A 17,989-nucleotide genomic window follows, 5' to 3' on the forward strand; every position below is an offset into this window, starting at 1 on the left:
TTTGTTTGCATCTAAGAATTAAGTAATATTTTTTCAAAGTTTTTCTAAATTAGTTCCCAGGGGAAAAAACAATCAACTATTTTAAGTAGCAAAATTGGAAAGATTACGTATTTGAAAATACTAATATTTCTTCACCCAAACTTCCCAAACACATGAGATTTTAGAAATACATTTTTTTCTTTATAAAGTAAATAAATAACTTTTTTATCTCTTACTAAGTATAAATATTCCCAGCTGAGAAAACCTTTTCCTGATTTCCTGACTTACTGTTTGTGTTTGTTTCCTGGTTTCTCTCTTAAATCTTACTGCACGTCTTTTCTACTGACATTTTTCATGTATAGCAAGTTGTACTTTTCCAAGGAGACTTGCAATTCCTTCTATCCCACACCATTTTAATCACATGCTTTTTAAAACCTGGGTAAGTAGCTTTCAGAAGCCTTTCTCTTCCTGAGCTTTCTTATCATTCAGGACTACTCATTTTGTCTGTTTATTAGCAAAGAACACTGAACCTGATGTTCTGGCCTTCCACAAGATGCACCTGGAAAATGAATCCATCACTGTATACTGTTAGGCTTTGTTTCAGCTTTAACAATTTTCAATATCTATTGACATCATTTTGTATGGAGGAACTCGTGAGTGGTCATTATGTAAAACACTTCCCCCTTCCACAGGGGAAGAGAAAATAAGAGAAGAGAAAATATAGCTGAAAAGAAAAATGTCAAGAGAGGTCTTTTTGTAGAAAGATGAGAAAGTCGTGATTACCTCATGCTGTTGATGAGTGAAGGTCAAGTTTTTAGGCTGATGATAACTGTTGTCTGCCCTGGATACTATTGATCATGGAGCTGTTTACTGTCTGCCAGTCCTTGCAGTGGTAGAGGGAGTGATCCACTCAGAATAGTGGATTTTTCCTTTGTTTTTTTCATTTTCCCCTCCTATCTCTTCTCTCCACTCTTTCTCCCTCCATTTTGTTATGGCTTTGTTTTTGTCACCACACTTTCAGATACTAGTTTGGCATTCAGAGACCATACTGCAAGTGTAAATGAATAAAACATTTAAATTAAGAAAAATGGGGGTTTAACAACTGTTCTTTTGCTGTGCACACAGGTATTTTAAGTTCTATCTTATTCATCCTGACTGGTGCACTTAGAATGATTCTTCTACTGTATCTACTACAGTAATGACATAGATGAGGGTCAAATGCCTAGCTGTTTACCACCTAAGGAGTCTTTCTGTTGTGCCTTTTGCAACTGGACGTGCCTGTCTCGTATTGGCCTTTTTAGCCACCAGCACGCTTGTAACAAAAGTGGGTAGAGACCTTTCCCAAATCTTCGTTCGCGAAGCCCAGCCATGATGATCTAAGCCATATATGACTAATCAAAAATAGAAACTAAGGATCATTCTTCTCTTGAAGTATATTCCTTTATTTAAATTAAAATTTGTGCGTCACTAGCAGCAGGATGTGTTTTCTTCTTGCATACAAGCTATAGATGTAGAATCAGATTAGCTTCTCACTGTTTTATTCTGCCTGCATGTAGCAAGGAGACTTTTATATCCCATCTGCAATCTTGTAAACATGTATGATCTTAGTTATTAATACCTTTACATTTCTGTATGGCAGTGCACCCACAAAAAGATCTTACTGGAATTAAATATAATATAGTGCTTGTGAAACTTCCACAACACTTTCTGCTGGAAATTTTATATCCTTGCCTCTCTTTATCTGCACACCTCCAGAACAACTCATGATTATGGATTAATTTGTTAAATATCTGAATAATATTGATTGGGGGAAGAGGCCAGAATTTTCTTTCCGTAAGTGATGCCTTTTTTGTCTATGATGACTCAGGTCACTCAAACTAGGTGACAGATAGGGAGCAATCCTTGACTAGAGTCTGTATGTTATGTGATAATTGCTTACTGTATAATAATTTTATTAGGAAAAAAGCCTGAAACAAGGACAAATGAGAAAAGAAATATCAAAAGGACAAGCTTGACATTTGTTTTATCCATAAGAGAAAAGAAGGATGTTGCTTCTAAGAAGTTTAACTACTGATTGTCATATTCCAGAATTCTTTGTTAATTTTTAATAACTGGAATGTGTATTTGTTTTATGAATATGCAATGTACCAATAATCCTATCTATTTCAGGATAAAGAAAGCAGATCAGTACATCATAAAATAATTCAAGCAGGTTTATATATTTAGTATAGATGGAACTCCTTTCATATTCAAGTCAGTAGGAGCTTTAATATTGATTCCAGTGTAGTCAAGACTTTACCTGTGGACATTGGAATAAATGCTTATTGGAACACTCTAGAACAGTTAGGTCTTTGAGCATGTGATAACACCAAAAAGTTACCTCATCTAATATTTAGCAAAAGGAATTCTTTATCTTGGCTAAAATGTAGTATTCATCTAGTTTTAAAAGCTATTGAGAAGTTCAGAATGAAGACTGCCTTCCAAAAGAGTTTGGTCTGAAAACAGATCTCAATAGAGGTTACTTTTAATGCAAGAAGATTTACTGTGCACAAAAAAAATAAACACCCAAACCCTGTTTAATTGCCGTCCTCTTCTTTGAGCAAAAGCCAGAGTACTGGGCAAAGCACTGGCAGAATACTTGAAGGTTATAAAATATAAACTTGTAAAGTAAAAGTATAAACTTATTTTTGTTTCTTGATGCAATTTGGAATCAAAAAAGGTTTGTTATTTTATGATTAGTTATGATTATCTTCTGCAAGACGTTAAGTCACACAACTGTTTGGAAACTTTATTAAATCTGTTATTTCAGTTCCATGCTCTTTTTTTTTTTTCCCTTCCTTTCTCCCAGCTTTCTTTTTCTTCCTTTTGTCCTTCCCTGTTGGACCAGCTGCCAAAACTGAGGGTTCCTGAAGATCGATTAGAAAACTTTTGCTTCTCTGCTCACTTCATCTGTGTTCGGTCCTTCACATAATGTGAAAGGCAGAAAGACCTTTAGCCAGCAGTCAAATAGTGTATGATATTCAGTGCCTAAGGTAACAGTACAAGTTTGAATTCAAAATAGTAACTGAAGAAAAAAGGAATAGGTTAAATTGTGGGTTTTAAAACAAATTCAGTCCTCTATACATTCATCTTGAGTTGTGTAAACTAGAATTTTTTCACATACCTTTTAAAGTGTGTGAGTTAAGTATGTGTCAGAGGGAAGAGTAATGTAAACAAGATGTAATATTTCTCCTACACGTTTCTACTTTGTTACTTTACACCCACATAATACCTTAAAAATTGTATTTGTTTACATTTGCTAATTTAGGTAACAAGTAACGGTGCAGATTAGCAGATTTCTAGTTAGAAATCGAATTTGTCATGCTGTGATGGTAGACAGATTATGTGTATATTATGTGTGTACTATGGGTATGTGCTTGTCTCTCTCTCTCTAATTTCTTTCTAATACCTGAAGAATCATGTCAAGATTTCAAATAGGTAGCTATATCATAGAAACTGAAACTGAAACTATAGATAGAAACTATATCATAGAAACTGAAAATGGAAAATCCACAGTAGGCTAGATCTGTCTCAAGAAATTTGTCCCAGAAAAGCTACAAACCATACTGCTTCGGAAAGCTATCTTAGGAGATACAGCAGGACAATATTAATTTTTCTTTGATGATGAAAGAATAGCCTGTGGGATTCAGAAACATTTCTTGTGGTACTTGAGGCACAATGGTTGGTAAGAACAGACTGCTTGCTAGGTAAGTTGAAAATTGATGGGATGGCCAGGCTTGAAGGCTTAGCACCTGGTTGGTAGCAGGCAGTGAGTGGACGATGAGGAGTCATGGCTTCTTTTGTCTGGGGAAGAGAAGGCTGTGAGACAGTCATAGCAGCCCCCCAATTGCTTGAAGAGCAGTTTCAAGGGTGACCAAGTTAAACTCTTCCTGGTAGAGGTACAGAGTGTAAAAGCAGAACAAATCCTAAACAAATCCCAAAAAAACAAACCAACCAACAAAAAAAAAAACCCAAATCAAAACAAACAAAAAAAAACACAACAGAAAAAATCATATTTAGAAATTACAGCTTGGGGGGATTAGATTGGGCATTAGGAAAAAACATCTTATCTAGAGAAGTAGTGCAGCACTGGAACAAGTTATCCCAAGGCACTGTGGAGTTTCTATCCTTGAGGGGCGTTGCGTATTGGCTAGAAAATGCCAACCCTCAAATGGGTGTGCTGCTCTGGTGTGAGTGAGAACTGTAACAGAAGCAGGAGCTGGGACTGAGGGTCTCCAGAGGTCCCTGGAAAGTAGCATTTATGTGATTTTGAGTGCCTTTGTCCTGATAGCCATTTTATGTACAAACAATATTGAACAGAGCTATTTGTCTTCAATTTTCTGCCAATAACAGGTGACTTTCCAGCTTTTCTTTTGTGCCTGGCAAAAGAGTTAAATTTCAATTGACTGTTGCATTCAGATAATTGCTAAGAAGTGCCTGGAGGCAATTGAGCCAGAGACAAGATAGAAAGAGGTACCCCTGTATGCCTTGAGTTACTACTTTTGAAAGTAGACTAACCACTTTTAGAAAACCTGGTGAAAAAGGAAGAAATGCCATGTTATGTTACATTTCAAAGAATTTCTTGCACGAAGTTGCAGTTTCTGTACATATGGGGATGATGTAATAATTATATGGGAATGCTTTTCAATTACTTCAATTAAAAAACCCTGGTTCCTCTGAAGTTCTGTGTTAATGAGTAACTACTTACTGTCAAAGCAGAGGACTCAAACTACAGCATTGCTGTATATCTGAAAAAATCTCTAATGTTAATTGGTAGATGTTTGGAGTTCAGACTTATGTTTGAATTTGGCTTTATTTTTTTTTTAAGCAGTGATAAACACATGTGAGCTAATGCTGTTTCTGAAGGCCTAAAAGTTGCTTTTCATAATTTAGGGCTATAGTGTGAAATGAACCAAATAATATACTAACAGTGTGTAATTAGCAGTACTCTCATCCTGTTGTGACATTACTGTAGTTTTAGCAAAAGGATTGAAAAAAATAATTTTACTGGTACTATGTGATCTTTTAGGTAAATTAGTGCTGAGGCCGTTACTTCACTCATGGTGCTCCTCTTTTCTTCTGCAGCTCCTCTTCTGTTCCGGAACTGTATGCGTTTGTCTGAGTTTTACCCATGACCCTTGCTAAAATGTAGAGATTACAATGTACTAAGAAGTAGTTATTTGCTATATTTAAAAAGTGTCAGCACTGATCTTAGTGAAATGTATTGTGCCCATGGGGGAAGAGACCTACTTTGAAGTAGGCAGGAATGAGCTTGTCTAGTCGGTGGGTTTAATTTCAGTTTACAGTGGCATTTGCTGATCTGTTTGGTGATACTGTGGTTTTTCATCTACCTTACCACATCGGTGGAAGGGTTAGGCACTGCCGTGCTTTCAGAATGCCTGGAATCTTGTTATTTTCAGGGTCAGACTTTTCACATTGATAGATGTATAAATCTGGTGATAGCATCTTTTACCACATCAAAGATACTGCGGCGACTCATTCTTCAACTTCAGGCTATGCTAAGCATGTACTGTCCTTTCCTAGTAACCGTGTCATATCCCTGGGTCAACTCAAGGATTTTTCCCTTTTGGTTTGAATTGTTTCCAGGACTTTCTCCTGAGTGATCTCAGTTGCTCATCATCTGATTAAGCTTTTTACTGAAGATGCAAATACATTGTTTTGGTCCTTGTCTTGTCCCCATTTCCCTTGTGTGGTATTGTTGCCTCCTGGCTGAGGTGGTGCCTTGCTTACCTTAGTCCTTGCTCTGAAAGTGATGTTCCAGAGTTATTCAATGGTGTTTGTACAGTAATTTTTTTTAATTTTTTTTTTTGGCAGTTGTGGGGCAGGGTGAGTGTGCAGAGGACAGTTGTTAATAGAAAGGCAGACAGTTCACAGCAGCTATGTATATAGCTTTGGAGTTATACAGCTGACCACTGTAAATCTGAGTGAGCTTGTTACTCTCTTTTAAGTGTAACTTGGACTGATTTATACCTAAAATAAAGCCAAGAATTGCAAAGTCATTCCACAAAGAACAGATACTATAGTCTCATCTTAGCTGTGTTCAGGTACCTGTGCTTTTCACACAGTCTACTAAAAAGACATTTTCAAAGCATCCATGAACTCTGTAGAATGAGGAAAGCTTTTTAAAGTACACTGGAACAATTTATGTAGAACGGATAAAAAGGAATATTGAAGCTTAGAGAAATAACAAGCTTCATTCTCCAGCGACAGCAATTACTTGCCTTTGTAGTCATACAAAATAATTCTTTTGTAAGAGAAGAAATTCCACTGTGTGAGAGCAAATATTTGAAATGGAGCAAGTGGTGTGTGTGTGGGAATTTGATATGTTCATGTAACACTGTTGTGTGCTAAAGTAAGTAGCTATTTTTCTATTACAAATGGAGAAACTTGAAGGTACTGGAGGTGCCAATAATTTTTTTAACTAAATTGCCACATCTTTTCATTCTCTTGCCCCTTTTTATTGACTTCTTATTTGATATGCCTGGACTATTTACAGTCCTGACTTGCAGCGCTGTTGTTATCAGTGTCCTGATGATGCAAAAGAAAACACTTTTTAATATGTTGTGAAATATATATATCTTGTTTTGTAATCATGTTTGTGCTTTTAAAGACAAAACAGACCACTGATTACAGTGTCATCAGATACCATGCTTTGACACCATCTCTGAAATGGTGATCCTTTAAATACTTTGGAAATAGCACTCTGGTGTACTAATCTCTGGGAAAGTAATTTTTATTATTGTTGGCTCCTGTGTTTCACATGCAACTCTCAGCTGACAGATTATACATTATAGAAAAATGCTAGTGACTCAGCTAACAAAAACCCAATGAAGTATCTAAATTAGGAATTCTGGGTTTGTGCCTTTTTTTCTTGTTATTACGCACTGTCCTCTCTTCCTGCAGTCAGTCCTCTGCAAGGGTATGTGGACACTGGCAAGACCACACTCCATCAGTTTTATATAAGCATCCATTCTACTTAAAATTTACCAGTTTCATACCACAAGTGGAAGGCACAAATCCAAAGGAATAGAAGGGAAAAGTCTGTCAGACTTTAAATTATATTTAAGTATAGATTACTTTAAAATAGCAATGCAGTTTCTGCAGCCTTCTTTTCTTGCACGACACTCATTTAGCTGTCAACCTTTACATGTAGCTATAATAAGGTAGAATTGCAGTGTGTATTTTCATAGTAGACTGAAGTATGTATGTCTTTTATAGCTTCAAATGAATATTACCATAATGCTGGTTATAAAAAAAAAATCAGAAAAATTATAAAGTATCTAACTGAAAAAGACAATGAATAGCTGAAACCAAAATAATATTAACTCTGCCGTACAAAACTACAACCTTATTTTGTTACAAAAGTTATAAATAGATAACTCTGAGAATTCCTATAATTTACTGACTGAAATATCAACTTCATTGTATACAGGTTTTTTGAAAAAGCCAAAGATAATAAAGTCACGTGCTGTAGCATAAAGAAGTGGTTTTCATTCGACATGCTTATGGAAATAAATTTTGTAGTTTAGAGATTTCATCGTTGTATGTCACAAGGTTAAACTGTATCCAGATTAGATCAGTACCTTTTCTTTTTGCAGCTAAATCCCCAATATGAGCTGATTGCAGCAGCTCAATATGAATTCTTGTGAATATTGGACACTTGAGAATGAGGTTTCTTGGGTTAATGTGAAGAGAGTTGTTGTGGCTCTGAAAGGCATGGCTGCTGCTCACCAGATGAGTCCTCTCCCTCTCCTTCATTATGAATTAGTAACCTGAATAGGTCTTTTCAGTAGTTTCAGTGTTACTGTGGCTTTAAAAATCAAACATAGTTGCCTTATTTCTTTTTAGTTAATTTCTTGACATATTGTAAAATGTTAATTTAATTTTGCATATATTTAGTCTAACAATGCTGTGAACAATTTTGAGGAATGCCCTTGATGGTGGCTCATCTGTAAATGCCCGATTTTTTACATTTGTGATTTTCCCGAGTTTCCCAAGCATGTCCCACTTTTTTTCCTGTGTGAGGACAACTTTGCTCTGATACAGCCCTCGGTCATCAGAATTTTTATCAGTTGACCCAGTAAATGTAGGACAGTCTCCATTAACAAGAGACAAATTTGTATTGTATCTTTTGTGATAGATATGAGCAGACCTCTCCTTGTACCCTTGTGTGATCTCTGTGCAATCCCGAGTAATAAAGAACTGAAACCATCAGCAGGCTGCGTGATGTAGCCCTTGGGCTGGTGGACGTGAGGAGTCCACTTATGCAGTCACATTCATTTCCACTTGAACTTCTGTTCTGCTTTCTGAACAGCAGTTGAGACTTGGGTTTGAATAACTTTTTGCCATGAAAGTAATACTTATGATTTTCAGGTGGTTTGTACTATATGGGCTTTCCAAACACAGATTCTTGCAAGATGAGGAAAAGCAAACGAAACAAAAGTGTCTTTATCTGTGCATTATATACGAACACTTTGGGAAAAGGAGAAAGAATGAGTATTAATGCGTCTGTTTTGTGTCTTTACTATAGGTGTGCAGGATCCTCACCATGAGAAGATAATTACTGTGACTACTAATGGAAGTATTCACAGCCCCAAGTTTCCACACACGTACCCACGCAATACTGTACTAGTGTGGAGATTAGTAGCACTAGATGAAAATGTATGGATACAGCTTACTTTTGATGAAAGATTTGGGCTTGAGGACCCAGAAGATGACATTTGCAAGTAAGTTACTTTCCCTTTAAACTTAGGAAAATATGAAAAGAGGTTGTTGGGGAATGAAAAAAAAGCTTGAGTTTAACAAAACTGTGACATGTCTATATATTTATAAAATGCATCTTTTAAAGTATTAGTTTATGATTTTTTTTTTGCAGTGCTTGAGAAGGTTTTCATGCTTGAAAGCTCCAGGATGCCTCCATTTTTAGTTCTGCATTCAGTATCTGGAACACAGATATGATACAAAAATGTGACATATTTAATCTCTCTCTCAAGTAAAAGTTTTGATATCTGGGAAAAAATTCTTGATGGAATGTTAGAATGATTAATGTCTAATATTTACAGAGAAGATTTGGGTAAGCAAGTTACCTGAAGCGGAATTCAGGTTATGACAAAAAGTAATACATCCCTGTTCATGACCCCCACACACACTACTCCACAATATTTTAATGGCCTTAAATGGTCACGTTCTCTGTTTGCTATGAAAAACAGCACTTACAGTATTGCACTAGTTGACATTCTTCAGTGGTATTGTTTTTTCCCCGACATCAGTAAGTATCTGCCAGCTCAATCACTGGCCCAGGTGTCTGTAGTACCTGTGGAACCTCTTTTTCCTTCCATGATTCTCAGATGAATCTCATTTGTACTACTCGTAGTTTGGAAGAGAAAGAACTGTGACATAATGGGCGTCAAGATAGATGTCGTTCTGAACCTAGCCATCTGGTTGATAATGTTTTGGATATTTGTGAGGCAGTAGAGGCTGACTATATACTTCCTGTGGGTGAGTGAAAGGGGAGAGGTCTTAAACTCCTATATCTTGTATCTGTTGGTCATCGCAGCAACAGATTGTAAAAAAATTTGATGTGCCAATAATGGTACATTGTCTGAACTCTTCAGTAAATTAAGCAACAGATAAAATATGTCATCTGAATCACATATTCTCCTTTGATGTGTTCCCAGAGAGATGCTTCACACAAGATTTTTCTTTAAAAGTAATTTGGTTTTGTTTTGTTTTTCTGTTTCCAGTTTTATTTTTGTGTACCTCATATACACATGTGATTTGATTCTTGCTTTCAGTTTTTCTAATTAACTGATATTCCATTGTTTTTTATATCTAGTATCAACTTTTGATAATAAATTTGAATTTTTAGAGGTTACTTTTCTACTTATTCTTAATTTGGGAGCAGAAGTTTGTAACAGATGGATAATTATCTTTCTTTCATAATTCTGAAGGAAGTAATTATCATGGGATGTCAAATAGAATTAAAATACTAAGTACTATAAACATAACTCAGATGAGTGCATTCCCTTTGCACAATAATTCTTTTCTTTAAGTGAAAACTTAGCTTGCTTTTTCTTTTCTTTGCATATGGCAGAGTGAAGTGGCAAGTGAAAGAAAATCCAGGTAGGGTGACTCATTCGTCCACTTGCAAAAAGAAAAGTAAGATAAGTCAAAATATTTTATAATATTATAACTAGAATAGTATTGTAATTGGAGTACTTTTAAGTAGTCAATGTGCTGAATACAAAAGTACTGACAAATTAAGAAACAGTAATAAGTCACTCATAATCTTCACTTGGTTGTAATCTCATCATGCTAGTATTTGTGCAGGGCTGCTAGGAAGTTGTATGAATACAGTTCCTGGTATGTGCACTTCAGAGGAAATTGGATTGGAAGACACAACCCCTTGAAAAAGACAGTTGTATTGTTGATTTCAGTGAAAAGAAAAAGAAACGTAGCTAGGATTCCTCTGAACTTTAATTTGGTAACAAGCTCAGTAAAGGAAGAGAAAGTGTACCTTGTTTGATGTGAAGGGAGTATAAAAAGTGACAAATTGAGGAAAAAAACTAAAACACAGATTAAATAGGTAAAATAATTCTACCCAGGTCAAGTAAGTTACCAGTTATCAGAGTATTATCTCTTTATGGCTTATGTCTTGCATCTCTTACCTCTTAGAGTTCCTAATAAAATTATTTAATCCTATTTCCAGTATTTTTTGTAGAAAAATTAAGGCTTTTTTATTGACTGGATCCTGTACTATTTATTGCTTCACTGTGTTTCTGCCATCCTGAAACAATTTGGTTTTGTTGCTGTGGAGTACTCAACAAAAGCAAGTTCGTATGACAAAACACAGAATGAAAATATCAGATGAAATTAAATCTATTATAACTCTATACCTTTAGTTCTGACCTATGACCGAAAGTAGGTAAAAACTGCAGCCTGGTAGCATTCCATTAGACTTTCTATGAAACAGTGTACAGTGTGTATCAGGATTTCTTTCTCTCTCTTCTGTAGTGTATGAGACAACATCATGAGTTACCTGCAGTGGTAACTGTCACAGTTTTCAGTTCCTCTACCTGTTTGTTAAGCTTCTTATTCTGGGTAATGCCAGAGCTTTCTTCATCATCATTGTTGGCTGTAGTGCCCTGCAGTGTAGCTCACAGGAACAATGAGAGAATAGGCTGAAGTATATAAGCTTCAGATAATTAACAGTTTTTAAATCTCGTAGTAGTTCAAATATTGCTCATACATTGGAGAAAGATAAAACATGAAGATATTCAGCTACATAAGGGTTATTTGTTTAACATAGTTCTATAACAGACATAGAATGGTAGTGGTGAATAAAATATGTCATAGATGTATCCTGAAACTATGGCAAGCTTTTCCCTGTATCTGGCTGACCTCCACACTTGGATTTCTCCAAAGCAGTTGTGGTAGTGTTCTTGGTGTTGAGCCAATCAGGTTCGCCCCTGTGAAATTAACATATTACAACAGACCGGAAAAAGAGACCTGATACGTAGCTGGAGGGAGAGGCAGCCATGACTTGAGACACCATGTGTTAGAGAGAGGGGCCAATGAGCCCCACTGGGGGCCAAGGCCCCCAGCCCCCGGCCGGGCTGTGGGAGCCCGGTGCAGTGTTAAAACTGGAGCGGGTGCTGTGGCCAAAGGCTGGGGGGGAGTTTCTTCACCGTGAGTGGATGGCAGAAAGACGCCGGAGCAGCGGTGGAGGCAGCACGGAATGGCCGGAGCTAAGACTGGCTTCTGGCCAGAGGACTATACAGAGAAATTCCACAGAGCAAGAGAAGATAACCGGCAAGCAGCAACATGGCACATAGCCAGGCTGAGAGACGCAGAGATGTCCAACGAAGAGAGAGAGAGCCAGCAACAGAGCAAAGAAAACTCAGCAGAGACTGTTTTGGGGTAAGACTGAATTTCTCCCCAAAACCCTTTAGACCCACCTTTGGAAGGAGGGGTGGGCTTCCGTTTGAAGGGAGTTCCAAAATGCAGCAACAGCTACAGAGAGGGAGAGAAGCTGAGAACTCAGAGATGTCCTGTGAGCTGGACCAGGACAGTCAGACCAAGGAATGCGGGGGAAGTGGCCTTCCCCCTGCCATGTTTGCAGCAGAGATGAAGCAAAGGAGCTCTGTTAGAATGCTTGGGGCAAAAACTGAACTGAGAGCCCCTAAACGTTCTGACTCAGGGGAACTTGACCCCCAAGGAAGGGACTTCCATGGGATGCCTCGCACCCTGTGATATGGCCATGGTAAGGCGACTTTTGTCCCTGCTTTGCGGCCCACGGGAGAGACCTTTGGTTGGAGTCAAAGGGCTGAGAGGAGTGAGAAATAAAAAACCCTGCGTTGTAATGAAGAGAGAAAGAGATATTTTCCTGCTACAACAAAATGAAACTGCTGCTTGGAAGAGAAGAGATTGAGCTGCCCTGAAAGCGATCTTCTTCTTTCCTTATAGATTTTTTATTGGAGGGAAAGGAGGGATTTGATCTATGTAAATATGTTGCTTTACCATAGGAGAAATAGTTAAGATTGTTGTATATACATGTATTATAGTAGTTATTGTGTAAGTAATAAAATTTGATATAATTCCCCCATGCTGAGTTGTGCCTGTCTGAAAACTTCCCTTACATTGAGGCAAATTGGGGGGGGCTTGGAAATTGTATTTTTGGGGAGTTCTAACCATGACATCAGTTCTGACATTTCAAGCTATTCATTGAAGTCTTTTCATCTAGAACAAATATCACATTTTCCAGATATATTGAGGGTCTAGTCTCCACTTCAAATATTTTCCTGAATGTGAATCAGAAGTGACCCTGCATGGCTTTTTTTTCACTCTGTTATTACTTACAATTCAACTTACAATACTTACTAATGCTGAACATTTGCATTACAACAAATTTTATGTCTAAGACCAGCCATGCTGACCCAGACTCACCTGAAACAACATTAATGTGCATGTTGTGCTAATTCTCATCAGTCTTAAGCATGATTGCTGTATTCTGTATGTTTTAGAAATAAAGTTTAAATTACAGGTTTTTTAGAATAAAATTCTGATATTTTGCCTGTATTTCACCAGGTGATTTTTATCCTGGTTTTAAAGTTATGATGTGCTTGAAATTTATGCAGATCATCTCTACATTCCTTAAAAGACAGCTAATGATTTTTTTAACAACTGTTCTACTTCATCTGCACTTGATCCTTTCTCTGGACAAAATGTTAAAAATCTCACTGTGTCCTTTCCAAAATGAACACAAACTCCAGTTTTCATTAAAACCAGATCCATGCATATATCTAGAAGAGATTTAGGTTATTTGGTTGATAATATGGATATATAAATCCTCTGCAATATTGCAGTAATTTCAGTCTCATACACTTCATTTGATTTCATTTGTGACTTGCAAAAGAAAAGGTTATGAGCAAAAACATCACCCAGCAAACCAAACAAACCAAAAGGATGGATGCCACTCCTGTGTGTTTTGTGCAGTGCTGTTCACATGATAGAAATTGCACTGAATTTCTAGCAAACAGAGGCATTGTGGATTTAGATTGTGTATGCTTACCCATTCTGACTAAATAGCAATGCAATTTTTCTTCTGCTGTTATGATAGCTGATATGAAAGGTCATTATTTTCATTATGCTAGTCCCTCAATGCTGTTTTAATCATAAAACCATTAGACTTCTGTGCCAGACAGCTCCTGTCATCAGGGATGTTCCATGACTCCTCTTGACCAGGAGCTGATTTTTGCTCAACTGTTTCTTGCTGTCCAAATTTGTTGCTTTCTGTAGCTGAGAACATGAAGTGATAACAGCTTTCTGATGAACTCCTCTGTGACAGGAAGACACAGATTTAGTTTTCTTCCAGGAAGAACATGGATGCCACAGCTGCCCTTAAAAGGAAGTCTGATGTTGTGAGTAGGTTGTACACTGGAGCATTACAATGCAAGGCTACGATAGGAAATGAAAAGAAAAAATCTTGCTTACATAGAAGCATGTTTCAAACTTGCTCTCTCCTTGTGCACAGAGTGGCTCTGGTTGTTCGTGTTAGTAGTGGTTGCAGCTGTTCTTTCTAATCATCAGATGATTACAGTCTGTTTGACTTTTATTGCATATTATAAAACACAGAAATGTGTCACAAATCCAAAGTACAATTACTGTAGATAAGATGATAAGGATAAAATACACGAGTAAAAGAGTATGGAACTAACTAATAGTTGGATAATAAATACCATTTTACCATCATCTTCATATTAGGATAGCTACACTAATTTCCAAATCTCTTTAGTCCTCTAATAATTTAAACTATTAACAGCTGAAGTCTGTATTGTGCGTGGTTTTTTTGTTTGGGTTTTTTTTGGGGGAGGGTAGCTTTTAGCAGCAGCAGATGTGAATCTGTTCATTTAGCTGTATAAGTGAAGCATTAGTCTACAATGTTTTGAAAGAATTTCAAAAGCTTGTCTACTTAATATGTGTAATATGTAGAACTTTTGCCTTCAGAAAATTAGTTAAGCTGAAGGCAACTGTCAGTGCTAACTTAGGGTAAAATCTATGCACTTTTTTTAATCTCTTCATGTCAAATTCAATACTTAACTTTTAATACTGGGAATGTTCTTCCTCTGGGGGTTCTTAGTATGACGCTTTACTATTCAGAGCCACATGTATAAAATTCACTGCCTCCCTTTTTCCTAGTGTTTCTGTAAGCTACTTGCTTTCACTTCAGATGTCTTGGGACTGAGCTGTTGCCTTCCATTCACAGAACATCAAAGTTCTGTAGTAGAAACTGTAATCCAGACTGCTTTAGCAGTCATATGCATTCCTAATGAATTTATTGTTAGGAAATTGTGCATAAGAGTCAAAAAATTAAAAAGATTTGGCCAAGTCTGACAAGGCTGAAACAAGTGTAATAAAGAGGAAACATAAAGACACTATCTTTAGTTTGACTGTGAGGAAAGAAAATGTTTTCTTAGCAGTCCATTTTTTTTTTGTTTACATAAATTATGCAGTGATAAGTTATGGTAAACACAATAAAACGACTAAAATTTCTGTGACATAATTTTCTAAAGAAACCTTTCTGTATCATATAAGACACAATGATTAACTTGCACCCCGTGGAACTGCCTTTCTTGTAATCACTAAAAATCTGTATGTTTAGTATGTGGAGTAAAATATGGATGCATGACTGTGACTCTCCAATGCTTCAGTAAAAAGGAGGATAGACGTTTTGTTTCTTTTTGGCTGCTTGTTAATTACGGAAGCACCTTGCAACATCAACAGAGCACATGCATGAAGATAGTGTCAGCATAATTTTCTTCTAGACAGAAGAAATTCCACCCCACACCCTGATCCCCAATGAAGAAAAAGAAGTCTTTTTTTTTGTTTTACCTTGAGTGCATTATAGAGTCAATGTTGATATATATGTGAAGAACATACTAATATCAAACTTAGATTCGCAAAACAAATTTAACTCTCCACATAAAGTAAGTATTAATTCTGGTTTTTTTGAGGGCAACAAGTTCCTTATCAAGGTCTAGTTCTCAACAAAATTGTTTTCTGGACACAACTGATGGGCTGTCTTTAGTGTCGGACATTGTTAAATGCTTCTCATGTACTGTGATTACAGAGGGTGAAGTTATCTCTTGGATAAGTACAAAGTTCAAGTTGGCTCTGAATAACTGGAGAAAGACCTTTAAATGAACTCTGTATTTAAAGTGGAATTGGTGCAATGTTCATGGTGACTCATGTCGCTAAGTAGCTGGGCTGCTGGGATTTTAACTGCTTCCCCACACACTTCTGAAGATGAAGGGATTGCTGCTGCCACCTTTATTTGAGAATTCAGAAAACAGTAAGTTTCCAAAAATTCTAAAGTTTAAAATGGGGAAAAAAATCCCTAAAACATTCAGAACTAAAACCCACAGAATCTTGACAGCAGAGATTAGTGTTGTAGTAAGACTAATCCTTAAAACTCTTTTCTTACAGCTGTTGCCTTAGAATTTCAGTTGTTCAGTTTTAGACACCTGAGGTTTTTTTATGAGATGCTACACATATGGGCCCACTAGGCTCTGTTTAGGTGACTCTACATATCAGTGATACTAAAATGTCTCATAATTGGCTATAACTTCTTCAGCTAAAATGAAATCATATCTAAAGTTAAAATTTATTATAACTCTGTTCTGTGAGTCAGATACATTTGAAGAGGAATGATTCATTTATATATGGGATTATAAAAGGCCTATGAATGCTCATTCCTTAATACACAATATTTACTTTTTTCCCAACACATAAATTACTTGCTAATCATTTTTATTCAAAGTCTGAAAGGGGGACATATCATTTAAATAGTTGGAACTAGTTCTAGCATTCAAGTGCCTTAGTTTAATTCAAATACTGATAGGAAAGAATTAATATGATATAGCTGATTTAATCAGAAGTCCTTTGTATCAGTGGCACGAAGGTGGCATTTTAGGAGTGGTATGTAGAAAATGCCATAAAACTTGTGTTAAGGCAGCTGTTAATTTCTTCTGATGTTTGTGGAGTGCTTTTTTTTTTTGTTTTGTTTTGATTTTTGATTACTCAATCCATTTGCAAGATAACTGAAAAGTGGTACCAGTACAAGAAAGGTCCAAATACTGAATGGATTTAAATAGAGTATGAGAGTGGGGATGGGGATCAAAGTTTTTAAGAAGTCAGATTGATTTAGGACCAGAGTCCTTAGATTATCTAAAAAATGTTCTTTTGTATATAAAGAAAAAAGTTTAATACTACAAAGGTTATTTTTTTCATGTGAGTTGAAATATAACAGTATTATTTCAATTTAATGAATTGCAAAAGAATCCAATAGACTTATGCTTCCTGCTTTCTTAATGTTTTGAAGAAAAAAATGAGTGGGGTCTTTTGCATCAAAAGAAATACCTTGATCCGTTTCTTTTCTATTCTGACTTCATTGAACAAAATTATGGGGCTTTTTTGTTTGGTTTGTTTTTATTTTTCGCTTAAAGAAGGCTCTTTCTTTTGGATATAACATGATTCCTGAAAAAAATTACTCTTTGATTGCCAAGTAATTCAAACACTAACTCATCTTTTAGCTGGTCCCATCCTGTTGGTTTAGCTGCTGTCCACTGTTCACACTGTGGCACAGGTGTGTACTTTATCCAGTATACACATTCTTTTGGGTTCTCTATTGCTTATTAAAAGTTGCTTAATACCATTCTCATGATAAGAGTTTTGTAAATGTGGCAAAGCAGATATCACAGGCAATAAAAGAAGATAAAAACAAATCAGAAAACTGAAGAGTAGTAAGGTTATAACTGCAACACACATTTCTTAAGCTTCAGAAAGAGTAAACTGTGCTGCAGAAAGGGCTTATAGCTGCAAAATTGTATTCTCTAAGCAAATCAGAATACAACATAAAGGGAAAGTGAGGGAGATGCTTCTCTGAGCGGAATAGGAGGACAGCATAGCATAGATGGATGTGATCAGGAGGACATACTGCACAAACTTAGAGATTGCATTCTTGTCCACCCACTTTTCCCTCCTTTATAGTAAATCGAGCATTCATTTTTATTATACGCTGTTGCTAGAGGACACTATAATAGATATTATTTTGCAAGTAATTTGAAGCCTATTTTCACAACCCAGATGAGTGTTTGGAGAGTGATTGCTGATGAGTGGGCAGTTGACATAATCCCTTACTCCTTTTTCACACCAGAGACTACAGTCATTGACTCAGAAAACATTTTAGGCTCCTTAATATTACTTCCTGGTCCTTTCAGTCTCAAGCAAGCTGTTTGAATAAAGTAAACTGTGTCCCCAGTATCAAAATGTTTTTGTAAATGGTCCTAATCCTAATGTATTGCTTCTAAAATTGTTTCATGTTACTGTAGTTGGCTGTGTTTCTAGTGGTGGAGACTGAAGTTATTTTCTTTGAATGTGAGTGTGGAGCTGC

The 17,989-nt window shown here is 36.4% G+C and overlaps 1 protein-coding gene across 1 annotated transcript in view; it reads left to right on the plus strand.

Annotated features, from left to right (window-relative positions):
- The window catches only part of PDGFC (platelet derived growth factor C), a 124,602-nt gene that overhangs the window by 63,475 nt on the left and 43,138 nt on the right, over positions 1 to 17,989 (plus strand). The window contains exon 2 of the mRNA XM_051790807.1: positions 8,570 to 8,765. Coding sequence (XP_051646767.1) covers positions 8,570 to 8,765 — 196 coding nt within the window. The remainder of the gene's footprint in view (positions 1 to 8,569; positions 8,766 to 17,989) is intronic.

Source organism: Manacus candei, unplaced genomic scaffold, assembly GCF_025592945.1.
Source record: "Manacus candei isolate 608988 ecotype Guabito, Panama unplaced genomic scaffold, ASM2559294v1 h1tg000028l, whole genome shotgun sequence".
Classification (NCBI taxonomy): Eukaryota; Metazoa; Chordata; class Aves; order Passeriformes; family Pipridae; genus Manacus; species Manacus candei.